Raw genomic sequence first — 20,030 nt, 5'->3', positions numbered from 1 at the left:
AGGTTTCAGATAAGTCAGAAACTGCTAGGGAAGAGGAAATCCATGGAGCTTTCAAATGAGGTAATGACAGAGCTGGAGCCACTAACAAGCAAGACGAACAATTATAAAGGAATGGAAAAGGCAAGATAGAGACTGAAAATGAGCCTGTCACAACTCCAGGGCCTGGCTGAAATTGTCTTTGCAGCTGAATTTTTATAGCATTTCTCACACCCAAACACTTACTGAACAGCTAGAGATGGGGATGCTCTTGGCTGGGCTGAAAGGCCGTGTACCTGGGGTTCCAGAGCAGACTGATGGAGGAGTCATTTTATTAACGGGTTTAGCTTGTGGGGATGGAGAGCACCAGTGAGAGAAATGGTGGCAGCAAGGGCAAACGGAGAGAGAAAGAGACAGGACAAGTCACAGGGTCAAGAGTGAGACATGGCTCTGCGTACTCTTGCTCAGAGATCTGTAAGGTTGATGTGAATATGATAAAACATTTCCTTTTCTTTATAAAAGGGAAAAACATGCTAATTTGCCTTTATGATTTACAAACCTACAAGAGGTTTTGGGGACTGAGAAAAATAGCCTTTCAATGTGCTTTTAAAGCTGGAGGAATGGACTGCCCCTGGTGGTCGAGTGGTTGAGTCTCTGCACTTCCAATGTGGAGGCGATGGGTTCGGTCCCTGGTTGGGGAACTAGGATCCCACACGCCCTGTCGTGTGGCCAAAATTTAAAAAAAAGAAAGAAAGAAAAAAAAAACCTGGAGGAACAGTAACACAAGCTATGTGAGTTACCTGGAATTTCTTCAATTCTGTTTTTTTCCCTGATTTTAATTTTAATCAAACTTGTGAAATATTTCTGACTTATTAGATTGAAATCTATAAAAAGACATAAGTGAAACCCCATCACCAGCAATAATGATGCAGATTTGTAACTAAACCATTCACTCTGGGGTTTGAAGGAGCTGAGAGTAACTGGGCTCTGAGGTTTAACAAGCATGCCACCTCAGTGTCCTGAGGGACAGACGAGGAGATGGAGCCTCACCCACTGCAGGGACTGAGGATGGCTCTTCAGTCGTATATTCTGGCCTTCCATGGGCACCTCTGAAAAAAATGCAGGAACCTCAAAATAGCAATCAGGAGAAAAATCCAGTTCATGTCAGAAATGTCTAAAATTTAGATAGACTATAGATTGGCTGAATCTGGAAGGTAGTGGAAAAGCAGTGACCTTTTTGTGCCTCTTTCTCCGCCCCACCCCTAGCAAGGATTGTTGTTGCCATTTAGTCACTAAGTCATGTACAACTCTTTGTGACTCCATGAACTGTCACATGGAAGTCTGCCAGGCTTCCGTGTCCATGGTATTTTCCAGACAAGAATTCGGCAGTGAGTTGCCATTTCCTTCTCCAGGGGATCTTCTGAACCCAGAGACTGAACCCACGTTTCCTGCATTGGCAGGTGGATTCTTTGCCACTGAGACACCTGGATGCCCCAAGGATTGCTCTGGCCTTTTTATATTGGCTGGGAGGAGGGAGGAGGATGAAAAGGAGAATAGGTTTCACATGGAGCAACTACAATATCAAACCCTGTTCCACCAAATATGGTGAACAAAAAGATAAATCTTTGCTTAAAGATAATTTTTAAAATATTGCTTAATTACTCATCATTCAAAGACTCTTGAGAGTCCCTTGGACTGCAAGGAGATCTAACTAGTCCATCCTAAAGGAGATCAGTCCTGAATATTCATTGGAAGGACTGATGCTGAAGCTGAAACTCCAATAACTTTGGCCACCTGATGAGAAGAACTGACTCATTGGAAAAGACCCTGATGCTGGGAAAGATTGAAGGGGGGAGAGAAAGGGACGACAGAGGATGAGATGGTTGGATGGCATCACGGACTCAATGGACATGAGTTTGAGTAAACTCTGGGAGTTGGTGATGGACAGGGAGGCCTGGCGTGCTGCAGTCCATGGGATTGCGAAGAGTCAGACATGACTGAGCGACTGAACTGAACTGAACTGAAAAGTACACTGCCAAGGAACTCAAGTCCACTGATTATAAAAATACTGAAAAGTAGGCCCACAAAGTCCCACTACATGTCCAATGGCTCCCTCAGAGAATGGATGAATCTCTGCTTTGAATACATTTCTAGAACCTATACACAGTGTAAACTAAGTTCTAATTTCCCAAGGACGTACATGAAAATCAGTGCCTGCCCTTTTCATGCATTGTTTACCATAGAAATTCAGTCGGCGGCTCTGAAATAAAAACCAAGCCACAGATTGCAACAGCATCAAAAATAACAATATTTTAAAATCTAAAGAGGGTAGATTAAGTGGTAAAGGCAACTGAGAGAAAGAATGCCCTAACAGAAAGGAAGTCCTCTCTTGCTTTTAGTACAAGCTAGACTTTCCAGTAAGTGAGAGAAGGCACAGCTTAAAAGTTTCCAAGCTATTTTAAACGGTTCTCTGTAATCAGCTAATTGAAAATCCAGAATGATGTTTACCTTTTTGTTTTATGACACTTACTAGTGAAGGTAAATTCTGATCTGGCCAAAAAGATTCTGGAATTGGCCAATGTCCAACAGGAACACCAGTCTTAGAGTTAGGCCGCACATAAATGAGCTTATGACAACTATGCCATGGCTGAGCAGCAAATGAATTGCTTGGCCTGGATGAATCCATAAGTCCATCTGAAAATTAAACAAAAGACAGAATAAGGCATGAATTTCTTTGTACAGCCACTGATCTCCTTGTACAGATTTTTCAGTTGAAAGCAAAGTACAAAACAAGACCAAAACAGTGATTCATGAAAGATGCAAGAAAAAAAGTGACTCCACTAGACTTTCTAAATGTTTTCTCTGGCTACTCTTTTCTGTTTTTGTTTTGTTTTTATTATTACTTTTTTTATTGGAGTGCAGTTGCTTTACAATCGCAACCCTTTTCATCATCTAATCCAACTCCTCTAATCTGATATCCTATACCCTTCTTCCTTAACTATAACCGAAATAGGTAGTTATATGGAAAACTGTCATAAAGTTAGTTTTAAATTTTCTGAGATTTGACACAAATTAAACACACTAAACCACAACAGTTATTTTTTCAAATTAGGCATATGAAAATTGTTCATTCCCTGGTATAGTTTCACATTTTTGGAATCTGACAGAATAAGTCATAAAATCCATTTAGATTTTTTCTTCTATTTTCAACTAGATTAAAAAAGTATTCTTTACTAAACAGTTAGACCCAATGACCACAAAGGCAAATTCACTGAAAGGTAGAAGGAACGATGACAATACAATCAATCTATGTATATAGTTGGGGAGGGAATACAAAGTGAATGCATCAAGTTTATATGGACTACTTCATTATAATTTCCTTCTTCACCCATATTAAAATCCCACGGAAACTAGGCATCATATAATGCTGAATAATATACCCCGAGTGTATTTTAATTATTTGAGCTAGCGTATTTCATTTGCCCCCTGAAAACAGGGCAAGGCAGAGTTACATAACCTTTAATGTTATGATTCATTAGTCTAAATTATAATTGTAAAAAATACGTGATAATGATTTGAGTCTCATGTTTTTCTTAAATTATATACCATTTGATTTACTTATTTAAGCATTACTTTAAACAAGTAATTACTTTAGAGCAGGGGATTTACTGAGGTCCATGAAACTATAGAGAATACATATAATGGCTTCAGGGAACCAAAAGATCCCCTCTGAAGTTGAGTTAGTTCACAGTTCTGGGGATGTGGATTTTTCTGAGGAGAAAATTCTTAGCTTTCATGAGAATCTCAAAGGTTAAGAACTCTGGACAAAGGGAAAATGGAGCTAGAAAGAACGTTTGAGCTATTTATATGGCACGATCTAACTGGTTTTCAGTAGGAAAGTTCCCAGTTCACGGGAAGGTAATGAACACAAAATTATGGACTTGAGTGGTCTATCATTACCAATACAACATGTCCTTCCTTTACAATTAATTATTTTGAAATAGGCTGTGAGGCCTCAGTCTTCTACAGCAGGTGTTTCTTAAGGTATTTAACATTTATTATTTTATCTCTTAATGGACTTTAAAGTCATCTTTTATGTTTCCCAAAAATCCTGTTAAAAAATTTTAGATCAAAGTACATGAAATATATATGTATATGTATATATATATTTATATTTATATTTATTTGAGAAGTGATACCTTCACACTATCCATTCTTTGCAGTCAAGCACATAGTACCTCTCCATTTAATATAGACTTTTTTGTTTCTCTTGGTAGAGTTCTATAAATTTATTCATAGAAGTCCTAGGCCATCTCTACATATGTTTTTTAAAACTTGTATTTTAATTGGAGGATAATTGCTTTACAATGCTGTATTTGTTTCTACTGTACAACAATGTGAAGCAGCCATAAGTATGCATATATTCCCTCCCTCTTGAACCTCTCTCCCACCCCCCGCCCCACACCAACCCTTCTAGGTCATGGCAGAGCACTGAGCTGAGCTCCCTCTGCTATGCAGCAGCTTCCCCTTAGCTATGTATTTCATACATGGTAGTGTATATATGTCAATGCTACTCTCTTGCTTCATCCCACCCTCCCCTTCCCACCCTGAGTCTCCAAGTCCATTATCTGTGTGTTTTTTAATTGGAGTCCAAGAACCCCTGAAATGAAACACAAAATTATGTGTGCATGTGTTGTCCATGTACATTTTTCTAGAGAGAGGGGTCTCTATTTTTCCACTAGCTTCTTAAAGGGTTTTAGAGACTAAAAAGCAAAAAATTCAGGAACCGTAGGATCCACTGCCTCAGCAAGAAATGTGTCTTTCTGCCCCTTTGCACTTACCCTTTGCTTCTCCAGGCAGCTACCACTAATTGTGGCCACAACAATTAAAATGTATGAATCAGATCAGACAAGCACTGTGGTGATGATGGAGTCTAGGTACACACGGGTATGTATGCTGTGCATGAACCGACAGGAATGAAGACAAGCTATGGCCTAGAACAGAGCTCTCAGTGAAGTCACTCAGTCGTGTCCAACTCTTTGTGACCCCATGGACTGTAGCCTACCAGGCTCCTCAGTCCATGGAATTTTCCAGGCAAGAGTACTGGAGTGGGTTGCCATTTCCTTCTCCAGGGGATCTTCCCAACTCAGGGATCAAACCCAGGTCTCCCGCTTTACCGTCTGAGCCACCAGGGAAGCCCAGAGCTCTGAGGGAGCCATGCAATGGGGTATGATTCCCTTTCCCAATACAAAAGTAGCTCTGCTTTCATATTTTGAGATGTTGAAGTTTCTATAAAATCTCATTTGAAGACAAAAGGTTCTGCAGTTAATAAATGGCCAAGAGGGACTTCCCTTGCAGTTCAGTGGTTAAGACTCTGCCCTTCCAGTGCAGGGGCCCAGGTTCCATCCCTGGTCAAGGAACTAAGATCCCACAAGCCACGTGGAGCCCTCCTCAACTTCCCCCCACCTCCCAGAAAAAGAACAGTGGCCAGGAAAATACTGGTGTAGGATCTTATAGAATACTAGCAGGTCCTGGCTAAACATTCACAACCTCTTGCTGATGTGTGGTAACAAATATAGATTTTATCAAGATAGTTTGACACACTGGCGCTCACAAGACCAAAACCAGATGGCTGGCTAAGTGGCACTCTGTCGTGAATATCCAGCTATTTCATGACTAGAGAAGTGAAGAATTCAGTGTTCTCCTAACACTAGGACCAGAAATATGAAATGGGCAGGGAAAGGGAAGAATGTTCTGAGGAAGAATTGACATTGAATTAAAGCTAGAAAGGTACAGGCAACGGATGAATGGCAGTTGTTTGGATGGATGTCTGTAACCACTTGAACGTGGGTGGCTAGTGAAGACAGTATCTCTTGCGATTAGTTCAATGTTTTCTCAGTCTCAGATTGCTCTCCTATTTAACACTTTAAGGTTAAAAGAAAAAAAGGTGATCTACTGTACCTTCTCCAATAGGAAGTGGATCTGGTCCTGTTTTTTCAAAGTTAATAACTACACCACTCTGAACTTTTTGAACTAAAGATTCTAAACATTGATTCAACATTCTTTGTGTTCTAACACAGTAGGAGCGACCTAAACCAGAAGGAAAAACAAATAGTACAAGGTTGATCAAATAAAATACTACTTAACAACACAAGCATTTGAAATCCTAAAATACAACTCAAAATAATCAAAACTACAAGCCACCAGGGAAGCTCACACTGGGAGCAAACCTCACACTAATGATGAGCTTGAGCAGCAGAGTTAAAAGATACAGAAGGGAAAAAAGTAAAGCTAGGATATGGCATTTACAGAAAGTGGTACTCTGCTGCCCCGAATTCTTCCCTTTAGAAATAGCAAATATCCGCCAATACCTCCTGTGACTTCACACATCTGTGTGATGGCAGATTCATCAGTTGGTACACTCCCTATCTGCTCTGGTTCAGTAGAAGCCAATCCAGGCAAACGCAACACCAGGGCAAACAACCTTTGATCCCAACGAAAAGGTTCTTTAGTTAGTTCACTTCCAGGCAGAGGAGAATTCAAAGGCAGATGAAGCTGATAAGGCAAAATTGGAAAAGTTTCATCATAACAACTCATACAAAAATGAAGACAATTCAAGAGTTAAAGGGTTCACTTTTCTTTGATGTTGTCAATAAAATGAGGCAATCTTTCAAGGATTCCCAAGATGGAACGTTTGATTAAATTTATTCTTAACTGGGAATGTATGCCTCCCACGTGCAGAAATAGCTGCATGTTCTCTGCCATTTAAACGAAATTAAAAAAAAAAGAAATCTCACCTCTTCTTGAACGCCAGAAGTACTTGTTAACTTGTTTCCATCTGTGATGGTAATTAAAATAGATGGTTCTAAAAAAAATGGATTTCGTCCCTAAAATACATTTAAAAAGTATTAGAGCCATGTAAAGTAATAAAATTATATTTCAATTTTTACATTTATCTTGCCTATGATCTCTCAAGTGTGTGATAAAATTTGCCTGGATAAATAAGAAGGAAAAGATTAGGGACTGAAGTGGGTGGGGATCAAAATAACAATCTCTACAGAGGTAACATTCAGAATAAACTGAGGAATTCTTATAATTCGGGAACCTCTCAAACTATAACACCCAAATCCCCCCACCCTCTGCTTTCTAGGTAACCATGAAAGATACTAAAGACATTACAATGGCAGCATCAGCCACACCCATAATTCCATCCAGAATCTTGGCACAGAAAGGGGGATATAAGTGACTTATGTCTGTAACCTGGACGGTGACTCTGGTTATTGTGAGCAGTTTTTACAGTAGAAAAGTGCAATGATCGCTGCAGCAAACGCTGTTCTGCCTTCCTCTTATGATAGAGCTTTTTCATAACTTGGAAGGGATGAGGGACTTAAGGACTCTGAAAGTTTCTCTTCAATTGTCTTGTTCAATTTTTTTCAGCAATTTATTCATCCCATTATAACTGATGATCTGATGGGTAGGCAATTTTAACTATTTTATGGTCAAAGCACATAAAAGACTCTACCTAAAGGATTTTTGTTAAAGGATATATTTAAACTACACATGGACCTCCTTTTGGATGTTATGAAAAGGAGCAGAAAACTTGGTTGCCATGCTCAATTTTAAATTCTTACCCCAAGTCACCAAAATAAATTAGCTATACTCACTCAAAGAATTTTTTACCTGTCCATAATTGTCTATTCCAGATATTAATCTATTGAGATTTAACAAATCAAATGAGGATCTTAGAGCCTGACCAAGAGTAGTCAGTCCAGAAGCCTGAAGATTTTTTAGTTCACTCATGAATGTTGCGTGATTTTCCTTCCAACCAGCCTGAAAACCAAACATTTACAAAAAATTCCCAATTACACAATGAACAATATATAAAATGCAAACAACCACTAAATAACAAGTATCAAACCTCTAACAAATCAGTAATTCCTTGTGTGCATGTGTGTGCTTAGTTGCTCAGCTGTCTGACTCTTTGCAACCCCATGGACTGTCGGCCCCCAGGCTCCTCAGTCCATAGAATTCTCCAGGCAAAAATACTGGAGTGGGTTGCCATTTCCTTCTCCAGGGGATCTTCCCAACCCAGGGACCAAACCCACATCTCCTGCACTGCAGGCAGATTCTTTACCCACTGAGCCATTGGGGAAGCCCAATAGTTCATTAAGTATATTATATTCTATATATTGGCTGATCAAGTGGAACTAAAGCAAGCAACCAGTTTGAGAAAGATCTGCCACCCTCGATGATCAAGACCAAAGATGCAAACAGTGAATTCAGTCCATTATGGCTGGTGGGCTTTGGCTCAAGAAGTCTGCTAGTTTTCTATTCAGGCTCAATCAAACCTGCCAAAACACCACAGTATTTACTTTAGTTTGACATTGAGGATGAACAAGGAATAAGGGGGAGAGGAAGGAGTTATTTTTTTAAATGCATCATCCTTGATACAGACAATCAACTATTATGAGCATCTGACCTACCTGAGCTTTTCTAACCAAGATAATTCTTCCCAAACAATACTTTCACTTTAAATGAAAGTATAAGGAGAATTATAGGAATGAAGTCACAAGTATCTGGAGACAACCTGTCTGGTATCTTTAAGCATTCAGAAAGCCCCAAGTCTAGAGTAAGGCAGAAAGAAAAGAAACAAAAACATTTGGCAAAGAAGCAGCATAGCCTAGGCACCCCTAGCTGGTATGAACAGTAGCAAAGAACCAAAAACTCAAGGTCAACAGCCAATATGCTGTGGTTGAATGGTTTGTAGAACAGAAGGAAAGGACCACATTGACTGGTCAGCAATGCGGCTATAAAAACAAAGCAGCACGAAATGCCAAGAAGAGAAGCAAAAAGAAGGTGGCAGCTAACAGGTCACAAAGGAGTAGACCAGCAAGGTAGAGGGCAGGCAGCACAGCTTGGCAACCGGGTGGGACAAACGGCAACTGCCCTAAGGGCAGTCGTGTAATATGCTGAAAGCTGAAGTCATGCCCACCAAATCAGTACAGCTGGAGGTGGAAAGCCAGAGCAAATAATGCAAAGCTAAATGAGATGATTGAAGTTTCATATTTAGCTAAAGACCATTATCCATATAACTAGAGCAAACATTGTATTTTCTAGTTTTATAGCGTTCTAAAGCAATCTGGGTCAGAATGACTGAGAGGCAGAAGAGATTGCCTGTACCCTACTATGAAGAATCTGCATAACCTTGAGCAAATTTGTTGGCTCTTAGGACCTACATTTCATTATCTGAAAATGAAGAGATTTAGATAAACAGGGATACTGTGTGAGGCTGTATATGTTACAACCCTGGAGAGCCATTCAAACGAGAATGGTGCCCCCTAGGTTTGAACAGTACCCAACCTTCATAACCATTCAAGATGAAGGGGATCCTGATTTAAGATCCTTTCCAGTCCAACACTCTGGATTCTGTGAAGTTAAGAATGTACATTGTATGTGTGTGTTTGCTAACATATACTATTAAGTCAAAGCATCTAAAGGTCAAATCCATGTATTCCTTTGGCCCAAGGAATATCTTATCAGTTTACTTAAAAGCAAGTATTATTATTTCAACTGTCCTCATCAAATACTTAGAAATATCACATGATTATAAATCACACTGAATTAAAAACTTATTCTTTGAAGTAGAAGAGAAGGTCTACAGCTGGGGGTCAGGGAGAGGGATAGTATCAATTCTTTCCTTTATTTATCCAACCAATTTTTATGGACCAACTATGCTATGCTGGGCAGAATGCTACATGCTGGAGATATTGAGAGCAATTAGCCCTTGATGAGTTCAAGCCGCAAAGGAATAATAAATGGTTATGGGGACGGAAAGAACAAATAACCAGGGAGTTAGGAAAGCCTGTCACAGAAGATTGGGCATTTGAAGAAGTCTAATGGCAGGAGATTTGGAGAAGGAAATGGCAACCCACTCCAGTAGTCTTGCCTGGAGAATCCCATGGACAAAGGAGCCTGGTGGGCCACAGTCCATGGGGTCCCAAAGAGTTGGACATGACTGAGCGACTAACACACCCACACACACACAATGGCAGGAGAAAAAGATCACGGGATCCCTACGCTGATGTGAGGAGTGGAGGGGGCAGTCCAAAGGAAGAGAACAGAGAGTTTATAAAAGCCTAGGGCTTCCTGGGGAGCCACAAGTAATTTGATTATCATCACTCTGGGTACACGGTGGGAGGCAAAGCTGATAAGCTGGGCTCTGACTGTAATGTGCTTTGTACATTGTGCTCAGTACTTTGGATTTTATCTGTCGGCCCTAGGAATGACTTGAAGTTTTTAATTAGGGGAGTGGCATGATCATATCTGTATTTTAGCAAGATCATTCTCTTGAGAGTTGGAGAATAAATTGTGGGGTGGAGGGGAAGCTGAAGCTTGAGGTAGGGAAACTGGCTTGGGGAATGTTGCAATAACTTACAAGAAATGTGATGAAAGCCTGAGCGAGGGCAGTGGAGATGGAGAGGAGGCTGCAGATTAAAGAAGTATTTCAGAGGTGGGTGGAGTCAGAAGGATTTAGTAGCTAATTAGGGGGATGCATGAGGGATAAAAAGGGTCATACATTAGGCTGAGTTTTCTGGCTTGGGCAAACCTGTGAATGGTGGTGTCTTTCACCCAGAAGGCACTTTATAGACCTTTTTTTCCCAGAATGACTTCATTTAGCAATCTAACTTCTACACCGCAATCTTAGTTCTATCTGCAGTGAGTGTTGAACTCCTGAGACCCACCAGATAATTCAAGGCACAACTAAAGAAAAAATAGTGAACTATTTAATCTGGTAAAGGGCTGGGATAAGGTTTGAGTACCATCTAAGCAAGCACCCTATAACTCATCAGTGTTTCAAATATTGTGTACCAATTGTCACTAATCCACCTGTCAGAATAATTGCTCCTTAAAACTTCCTTTATCATATGAGTTGAAAACGTTTTACAAATTGTTTCTACACCTGAATCACCGGCATTCAATTTTTAGGCCAATTCCAATCCTTTGCAATGAATTAGATAATACATGAGATTTGAATGCTAGGCCTATCTCAGTACTAAAAGTGTATGGGCTACATTTACTACCCAAAACAATAAATTTCCTGGTAGCAGTTTAGTTTCTTCTAGAGAAGAATTAATGCCCCTAAATCCAGTCCTCAAAATGCTGAAGGGGAAAAAAGGCCTAAAGAGGAATTTAAATATCTGGAGAGTCTTATCAATGTGAAAAATTCTTCCCAAAAGATAATTATTTAGAGCCAGTGGGAGAGAGTAGATGTTTATATTCTTCAGTCACTGCTTGTAGTTGATTTTTTCATAAATGAATTCAGGACAGCTCGTTGTTCTTAATAAAGTCTTTTATTTCAAATTACCCCAAAGATATCCTACTTTTATGTCAGTAAAATCTTTCTCTTTTAAAACTTCTTATTTTATATTGGAGTAGCTGAAACTCCAGTACTTTGGCCACCTCATGCAAAGAGTTGACTCCTTGGAAAAGACTCTGATGCTGGGAGGGATTGAGGGCAGGAGGAGAAGGGGACGACAGAGGATGAGATGGCTGGATGGCATCACTGACTCGATGGACGTGAGTCTGAGTGAACTCCAGGAGTTGGTGATGGACAGGGAGGCCTGGTGTGCTGCGATTCATGGGGTTGCAAAGAGTCAGACACGACTGAGCGACTGATCTGATCTGATAGCTGATTACCAATGTTGTGATAGTTTCAGGTGGACAGCAAAGAGACTCAGCAAAGAGACTCAGCCATACATATACATGTATCTATACATGTATCCAATCTCCCACAGTAAAGCCTTTACTTCTGACAATAATTTTCATATAATTTTATGGAGCGTTACAGCTTACAAAGCGCTTTCACACTTCACATTTGCCTAAGACAATCCTATAAAATAAGCATGGTATTACCATCCTTATTTTGTTTTCATAAACCAGGAGGAAGTAAGATGTGGGTATGTCTTGTTTGGGGAATGGGGACAGTCAGAGAGGAACAGTCTGGAGTTTCACTATTCAGCCACATGGGGCCACTGAGAACTTGAAACATGGCCAGTCTGACTCGAGATTACTTTTTAATGTGGCTACTAGAAAATCTGAACTGTTGTGGATGGCTGGCATTATATACCTATTGGGTAGAGATGATCTAGAGGGAGCTGAAGGTCAGGCAGGAGAACTTGGCCTTGCATTGGCAGAAAATAGACTCATTACAGATTCCAAGGCAGGGGGAGACAGGATCAAACAGCATCTCAGGAAGGTCAGTCTGGCAGTGAATTATAGGAGAGACTGGAGAAGAAGAAGCTGTAGCTAGGAAAAAGAAGCTAGGAGGTTTGAATAGGCATCCAGGTCTGAGGGCATCAGGGTCTGAATTAGGATAGAAATTAAGAGGAAGGGGTTAACTGAGAAACATTTGAACCACCAAAATAGGACTTGGTGACAGACAGACAATAGGCCTAAAGGAGACAGAGCAAAAGATGAGTACAAAACTTCTCACCTGAGAGCACTGAAGAATAGATGTTCAGGACAAAGGAGTAAGCTGGGGTGGGGGGAATTCTAAACTAAGACTTTGCTGTCTTCACAGATCAAGTTTTTAAAGTCTCCCAGAAGTAAAATGAGGATAATGATATGATAACAAATAATAATCACAGGCAATATTTATCAGTGCCTATGTGTCAGGAACTCGCTTATGCTAAACAGAATATTTTATATGTATCCTTCTCATCTGAGCCTCATAACCACCCTACAAAGTGGGTACTATTATTATTTCCCATTTAATAGATGAGCACACTGAGGCTCAGAGAGGATAAGCATCTTGTCTCGGTCAAAACAACTAGTAAATGACACAGCCAGGATTTGAACCCAGGTAGCCTAACTGTGGGCTTCCTTGGTGGCTCAGATGGTAAAGAATCCACTTGCAATGTGGGAGACCTGGGTTCGATCCCTGGGTTGGGGAGATCCCCTGGAGAAGGGAATGGCAACCACTCCAGTATTCTTGCCTGGAGAATTCCATGGACTAAGGAGCCTGGTGGGCTACAGTCCATGGGGTCACAAAGAGTTGGACACAACTGAGTGACTAAGCACAGCACACAGCACAGCCTAACTGTAGAACCCACCAGTGTAAACTAGAGATTCTTCTACATATTCCACATATTAAACACATAGACATGTCTTGTTATACTAGCTTAAAGGTTCCTAAGTTTAATAGAATTTCCAAATTTCATTTAATTTAAGCCTACTTTCCCTGATGTCAGAACGCAGAACAGTTGGGTGTGGGGAGCAGTGAATTGGCATTTGGAAGACCCTGGTCCAATCCTGGCCATAATTAACTAGCAAAACAAGTGGTCCAGAGTAAACCGTTTACCCCTTACTGAGGCTGTTTCCTCATTTAAGCAATGAAAATATTGAAAACCAATTCTAAGATCCTTTTCAGCCTTTATATTCTATTATTCCATACCTTGTATTTGTCCTTTATATAAATTTGACTTACAGGGACTTCCCTGATGGTCCAGTGGTTAAGACTCTGTGCTCCCAATGCAGGGGGCATGGGTTCAATCCCTGGTCAGGAAGTTAAGATCCCATACGCTGCAGAGCACAGCCAAAAATAAATAAATAAATAAATAAAATAGCCCCCAGTCACTCTCTACTGGTGACCTTGTTAAAAAAAAATCTGACTTACAGAAAGAAAAATGCCTCATATGTTAATAAAAATGCTAATTCAGGTCTGGTTTACATGTGTATAGCCAACTAAAGACATCTTTGAATATCAGCAGAAATAGCTGGGCCTTTTAGTCTATCAGTGCCTTGGGTTCTCCCCACAGCTCTACAGACTAGCCCACTAGTTGTTTATTCCCCACTAATATCAGCACAGAAAGAAAAGAGTTTGTATTTCTTTCCTCAGAAAGGTAAAGCCTAAAAGAAATATTTTCGATTACCCTCCACACCCCTATTTCCGTCTTCTTATCTGGTCTGTCCTCTGACGGTAACCATAAGGTGCTTAAAGGGCAGGTCCTGCCCCTACAACAGACCTTAGTGGAGGTCTGTCAACACACGCGAACTATGTGGAAGCTTTTCATGAACACACATCTAGGCTCCACCCTCCAGTATAGCTTTTATCAGGAATAAGGCTGTTATTTAGAACGCTGGCTGGTTCCTGTGTCTGCCTTATTTCTCCATTGGTTTCAATGGAGGAAGGAAAGGTAGGGATGTTATTTAATGGCTCCTCCAAACCTCAGTATCCTAACACTTGTCCTTTCTGACCTCCATCCCATTTCAGCAGGACCATTTCTCTGATTCACTGATGCTTGTTTTATTTTTATTTTTTAAAATAAAGACCCCTTTTCCTCCAAGGAAATCTTGCCAGGAAGCATAACAAGAAAAAGAGAGAAAAAACAGATGAACTGTCCTTGAAAGGGACGTGGGAGTGGTGTTAGAGCTTGTTCTGTAAACCCTTGTTCTATCTCTAAAGGTCACCTGTAATCCTTTTCCAAATTATAAATGATCATGTTAGATTTAGTATATAGTGAAGATTTCATGAATGTGTTAGTGGTTTCTCCAGCCAAGGTAACTGAAAAACATTTTTTTAGGGCAGCTGTATCTAACTTTCCACAGGAGAAACGCCCCCTAAAAGACCTTACAAATGGAATATTTATAAATTTAAAAAGTTAAATAGCTAAAATTCTCTAGGGTGACAGCTTCTGAAGGGGAATGAACGGCAGTGAATCTTTTCAAACAGCAAAAATAATCCTTCTATATTACAGATTGTCACAAGCCAGGCTCTCTCTCACTGAAGGAGCATCACATGCTCTGTCCCTCTGACTGGGTGCTGAGCCACTGTGCAAACCCATTTTGGGCACATGCACCCAAAAGCCTATTTGGACCCTTCCCTGAAGAGCAGTTCAATTCAGTCCAAGGCTTCCTAGCTGGTTAGCAAGTGCATCACAATGAAGAAAAAGCCTCACTGGATTCCAGAGAGAAAATACATGTTTCCCTCTCTTTGACAAGACTTTTTAACTTTAATGAAAGGAAATGAAATCAGCCTGATTATATGTGCCCTTCATAAACCCATACAGAGGACTATCCTGAACTTTGAGCTCTTCTTCTAGGTGGTACAAACAAGATGATGAACAGATTTGAGTATTTTCCCAGATGTTGCAAGTTAAGGCCAAAGAGTCTAAATTTAGCAAGGCCATCATTTCTCTCCTTTAAAGATAAACTATTTTCCTTTTTCCATCTGCTCTCCACAGTTTGGGAGAAACTTGTTCTGCAACATCCCAGACAATTTGAATAAATCAACTTCAACAGCATCTTTTCAACCAACTTAACCTTCTTCTCCAATTTACCATTCTATCATCTTTGTCATCACAAACTGTTCTTATGTTGGTAAACTGATCAGTGGGACAGGATGACATGAAAAATAAGAAGCCCTGCTTTTCTAATCAACTCTGTCTCCTGAGAAGACAAATGACTTTTCCCTTGGTCTTTGCCCTTAGCCTTATATGGAATATTTGTGCAAGTTAAAAGTCTTCAACTTTGAGAATTATCTTCTAGAAACTAAAATGGACTCCAATTCTGATACATATAAGAGGAGGTTTACTTACCCTCTTAGGTAAACAGAACATGTAAGCTGAAATCACTTTAATATGCTCAAATGTCATTTAAAATCGTGTTTACAGCTAGCACACCTATAAAGAAGGTTGTTAAACTTGTGAAATACACATTAGGAAGACACTGTATCATTTTAGGATTATCTTCCTTCTTGTATCAACTTTGAAAAACTCTCTATTTTGCATTCTATTTTCAGACCCTATCTGATACAATTTTTCCCCTTAATACTCTAGTAATTTGGTCTGATTTCACTGTTTTGTATGAGTGTGGTTTTCTCACTTGACTCAAGGTACTGATACACTTCTAGGTTCAAAGGAGGCATTCTATTATTCTGTGTTTTATGTGTACCAATACAGCTTTCTGTTGTAAAATTACTTGTTTTAAGAATATCCAGTTTTCTTGGATCCCTTTTTGTCAAAGTTACTTCCCTAGGGGCACTCCTTAGTGTCTTGAACTTGGTAAAATGCCTGAAGTCCATTTTATTTGATTACATCAGTTCTCTCCCAGAGAACTCTGAATACTATCATTCTGTGCTTCGGTCCATGAATTTTCATCCACAAGCTTCAGGAAATACTACCAGCCAAGATCATGTAAAAGAAATCTGGCTTACTTGAGTCTTCTACTTTTTAAAGAAGTTCTTAGAAACTGATTTCCTAGTATATTGCATAAATTTATTTGACAGACTGTGGCCTGCTGGATTTTTTTTTTTTTTCAGCAGATGGTTAAAGACTCTCATAACCACAAATTTTTAAGTAAACCGGGCAAAGACATGATTCCATCCTTACAAAGTTTGCCATTTTTGTGTCACTGGTCTCTTGAAGATACCTAGTTTGAGGGGTTTTTTGGTGGATTAACAATCATAGGGATTAGCCTAAAATATTTACAAAATTCATTTATGACTTTTTAATTCTTACCCTGGAGAATTAAAATAAAATTATAAAGTAGCACACCTCTCAGAGAAAGCATAAGATCAAAAGAAATTTGATCTCCACCAGAGGATGCTAACGTGTAGAAAGCAAATTTTTTCCTCTGTCCAAGAAGCAACTGAACTTCTACTGAAAGAAAAATGCCATAGACTTGCAAAGAATTTACCAAATGTGGTCAGATATAAATGTTAAGTTTCCTCTTTCACTCCCTGTCCATTTCAACTGTACCTATTGACCAATAGCCATTATTAAAAAAAGAAAAAACCCAACCAAACAAAAAAAAATGCTATAGTGCAAGGCTCATGTTCAACTGTTTAGATTTGGGGTTCTGATAGGGGACATTTTTATGAACACACACACAAGTTAAAAATCAACAAAAGTGGCCTTGGAAAAAAAATACGCAGGGACAGGAATGAGATGAAGCCACCCAAACATTACAGAAAGTGTTTAACAAAGGAGAGAGCAGAATGGCCATTCCTTACTTTCTGAAGATCTTATGGCATTTCTTTCTTCCAGACTAATTCTTTGTTTAAAATTCTCTCACAAAATTTTATAAGCTGTTTTTCACATTATAAAAGTAACACACATTCATCGTTAAAAATCCCAACAGAAGTACAAAGTTAGTCTATCTCTTCACCAAACTGTCGATTCCACTCTTTAGAGGTAACCATGGCTAGGAATCTGTCTTGAACTTTAAATTGTTTGGCAGCAAACAGAAATGACTCCAATAAAATGAAGTGACATTTACCAATAAGTTGGAGTGACTGATCTAACCAGTAGATATGTGATACAGCACATTAACCACTTACAGAAACTGTTTTCTAAAATTTGAAGCAAGTTTGAAATCACCCTGACTTTCCAGCCTGAATTATTCCACTTCCTGCCTTTCAGTTATACAATTCTCTCCTGGACTTTTTTCAGAAGGAATAGTGGAAATTATCTAGTCTAATCCCTTCATTTTACAGATAAGAAAACTGACACCTTAAAAGGTTAAGTGATTTGTCTGGGGTCATGTATCTAATCAGTAGCAGACTGTAGCTAAAGAATCCTGGTCTCTACCTCCTAGTCCAAAGAGACATGACTTGCCAGACTTACTTGACTGTGGATGGCGTGATCTAACAGACAGGCTATCCTGTGACCACTTTTTCAAATCTAATTTTTATGAAAGTACCTAGAAAGACTTGAAATAAACTGCTAACATACAGCTTCACTAATGAAATGGAATTTACAATGTCTAAACACATGTCAGCTTTTAAGAAAAATGGAGCACTGGGGCTCCAAACATGATGCATGTTCTTCTACAAGACATACAACAGGAAGGACCCCCAACTTTCCAATGTCGCGGCTGTATTAAAAGGCTAGATATTCTCCCTAGAATCCCATTATTCAATATCTAGTTGTGTGGGGCTTCTGATTAAACAGCAGGGCTTCCTGGCAACTGGAGGCCAATTTAAATCTAAACATCTTGGTCTGGTTCAGGCTACTCAACCACTGAAGGTCAGAATTCAGCTCTCTCCCCCTTCCTACTGCAAATTCTCATCATTACAACAGCATTTAAAGCATCTTCTGTCACATCCTCCTTCTCCTCAAGTCACACCCTTAACTGGCATGCTTTCAGTGCATTTTCTCTCCTCGCCTGGGCCTCTGGCTCCTCTGGCTCTCTATCTCTTCCCCCTCTGGTTAACTGATGCTCTAAGAGTTGGCATCAGGAATAAGGACACAAACTCAGGTGGTAGAAAGAGAGGCCTGGCTGAAGGGCAGGGCTCCTGTGGGGAAATGAGGGGAAACACGTTTATACAGATACATGGAGCAGGCCCTAGAGAGCTCACAATGGCAGACTGAGCAATTTTGGCTTGATTCCATAGGCACTGGGGAGTCTCTGAAGGGTTGTGAGCAGGGCAGTGATAGGATGAAATCAGCTTTTTTAGAAAGTTAGCACTTGGTGTGGGTAGAGTAGGAATTTGGGAGGCACTTGGGAGACTCCACTACTGGGAAAGATTGAAGGCAGGAGGAGAAGGGGACAACAGAGGATGAGATGGTTGGATGGCATCACTGACTCGATGGACATGAGTTTGAGCAAGCTCTGGGAGTTGGTGATGGACAGGGAAGCCTGGCGTGCTACAGTCCATGGGGTCACAAAGAGTCAGACATGACTGAACGTCTGAACTGAACTCACTGGGAGATTCCAGAAGAAGGTTGTTACAGGCCAAAGCATAGAAGTCAGGACCTGGACTGAAGTGATGGCACCAGAAATTGAGTTGAAGGAACATATATAAGGGGGCTTCCCAGGTGGTGCTAGTGGTAAAGAACCTACCCACCAATGCAGGAGACATAAGAGATGCAGATTCAATCTCTGGGTCAGGAAGATCCCTTGGAGAAGGAAATGGCAACCCGCTCCAGTATTCTTGCCTGGAGAATCCCATGGCTAGAAGAGCCTGGTGGGCTACAGTCCATGGGGTTGCAAAGAGTTGGACACAACTGAAGCAACTTAGCACTCATGGTACTGGATTTGGATGTTATTGAAAAGAAGTCTCAAAACATGGAAGTCAGGACCTGGACTGAAGCGATGGCACCAGAAATTGAGTTGAAGGAACATATATAAGGGATATTTCAAAGGCATGGGCCTTAGAAGATGGAAGGACAGGATCAAAGGTGAATAATCCCCAGCTTGCAATCCTGGGTGACTAAAAGATGGGGAACATAGAAGACAGGATAGTTTTAGAGCCATAAGGAGATCTGTTTGACATGCTATGAGCTGATGGAAAGATAGGCAGAGACTTCCCTAGTGGTCCAGTGGTGAAGACTCTGCACTGCCAATGCAGGAGGTACACGTTCAGTCCCTGGTCAGGGAACTAAGATCCCACATGGCTGCAGCATGGCCAAAAGATTAAAAAATTAAAATTAAAAGATAGTCAAGTGGAGATGTCCCATCATGAGCTTGAGATGCCCGGGTGAGAAGCTGAAGATTGGAGAGTAAAAGGAATATTTGAAACCATGAATGATATAGAATGCATTCACCAAGGGAAATAATTTTGCAGATAGGGACACACTTATCAGAAAGAGGGGTGGAAAAACAGAATGGAGGAGGTGATAAGTTTCTGGAAGAAAGGAGCATTAACAGTTTCAAATATAGGCAAGGACAAAAAGAATAAACATTAGTAAATTAGCCCAAGTAGCTATATAGTGGGCTTCCCAGGCAGCTCAGTGGTAAAGAATCACCCTACCAATGCAGGGGACACAGGAGACATGGGTTTGATCCCTGGGTCAGCAAGATCCCCTGAAGAAGGAAATGGCAACCTACTCCAGTATTCTTGCCTGGGAAATCCCATGGACAGAGGAGCCTAGTGGCCCACAGTCCACTGGGCCACAAAGAGTCAGACACAACTGGGGAACTGAGCACACACACAATAAGTCTGAAGACCTTAATAAACTATATTGTACTTCCCTCAATAGTACTACTCCTTAATTGCACAAATAAATGTCTTGAGTCTTCTGTTCAATAACATCCAAGTCCAGAGTACTCTT

The 20,030-nt window shown here is 40.3% G+C and overlaps 1 protein-coding gene across 9 annotated transcripts in view; it reads right to left on the bottom strand.

Moving 5' to 3' along the window:
• LOC129638714 (integrator complex subunit 6-like) overlaps window positions 1-20,030 on the bottom strand; it is a 56,987-nt gene that overhangs the window by 24,649 nt on the left and 12,308 nt on the right. For 6 of the 9 annotated variants that reach the window (XM_055563336.1, XM_055563335.1, XM_055563338.1 and 3 more), the window contains 5 exons: window positions 7,657-7,806; window positions 6,774-6,863; window positions 6,348-6,531; window positions 5,938-6,066; window positions 2,507-2,670 (listed from right to left, as the gene is read on the bottom strand). In XM_055563336.1, coding sequence (XP_055419311.1) covers window positions 2,507-2,670; window positions 5,938-6,066; window positions 6,348-6,531; window positions 6,774-6,863; window positions 7,657-7,806 — 717 coding nt within the window. Of the gene's footprint in view, window positions 1-242; window positions 324-1,026; window positions 1,086-2,506; window positions 2,671-5,937; window positions 6,067-6,347; window positions 6,532-6,773; window positions 6,864-7,656; window positions 7,807-12,103; window positions 12,194-20,030 lie in introns of those variants that run through there. The other 3 variants (XM_055563344.1, XM_055563343.1, XM_055563339.1) reach the window with 3 other exon arrangements.

The sequence above is a fragment of the Bubalus kerabau genome, chromosome X, assembly GCF_029407905.1.
Source record: "Bubalus kerabau isolate K-KA32 ecotype Philippines breed swamp buffalo chromosome X, PCC_UOA_SB_1v2, whole genome shotgun sequence".
Taxonomy (NCBI): domain Eukaryota; kingdom Metazoa; phylum Chordata; class Mammalia; order Artiodactyla; family Bovidae; genus Bubalus; species Bubalus kerabau.
Note: the sequence above shows the minus strand (reverse complement) of the source record. Positions and strands in the feature narration are given on the sequence as shown.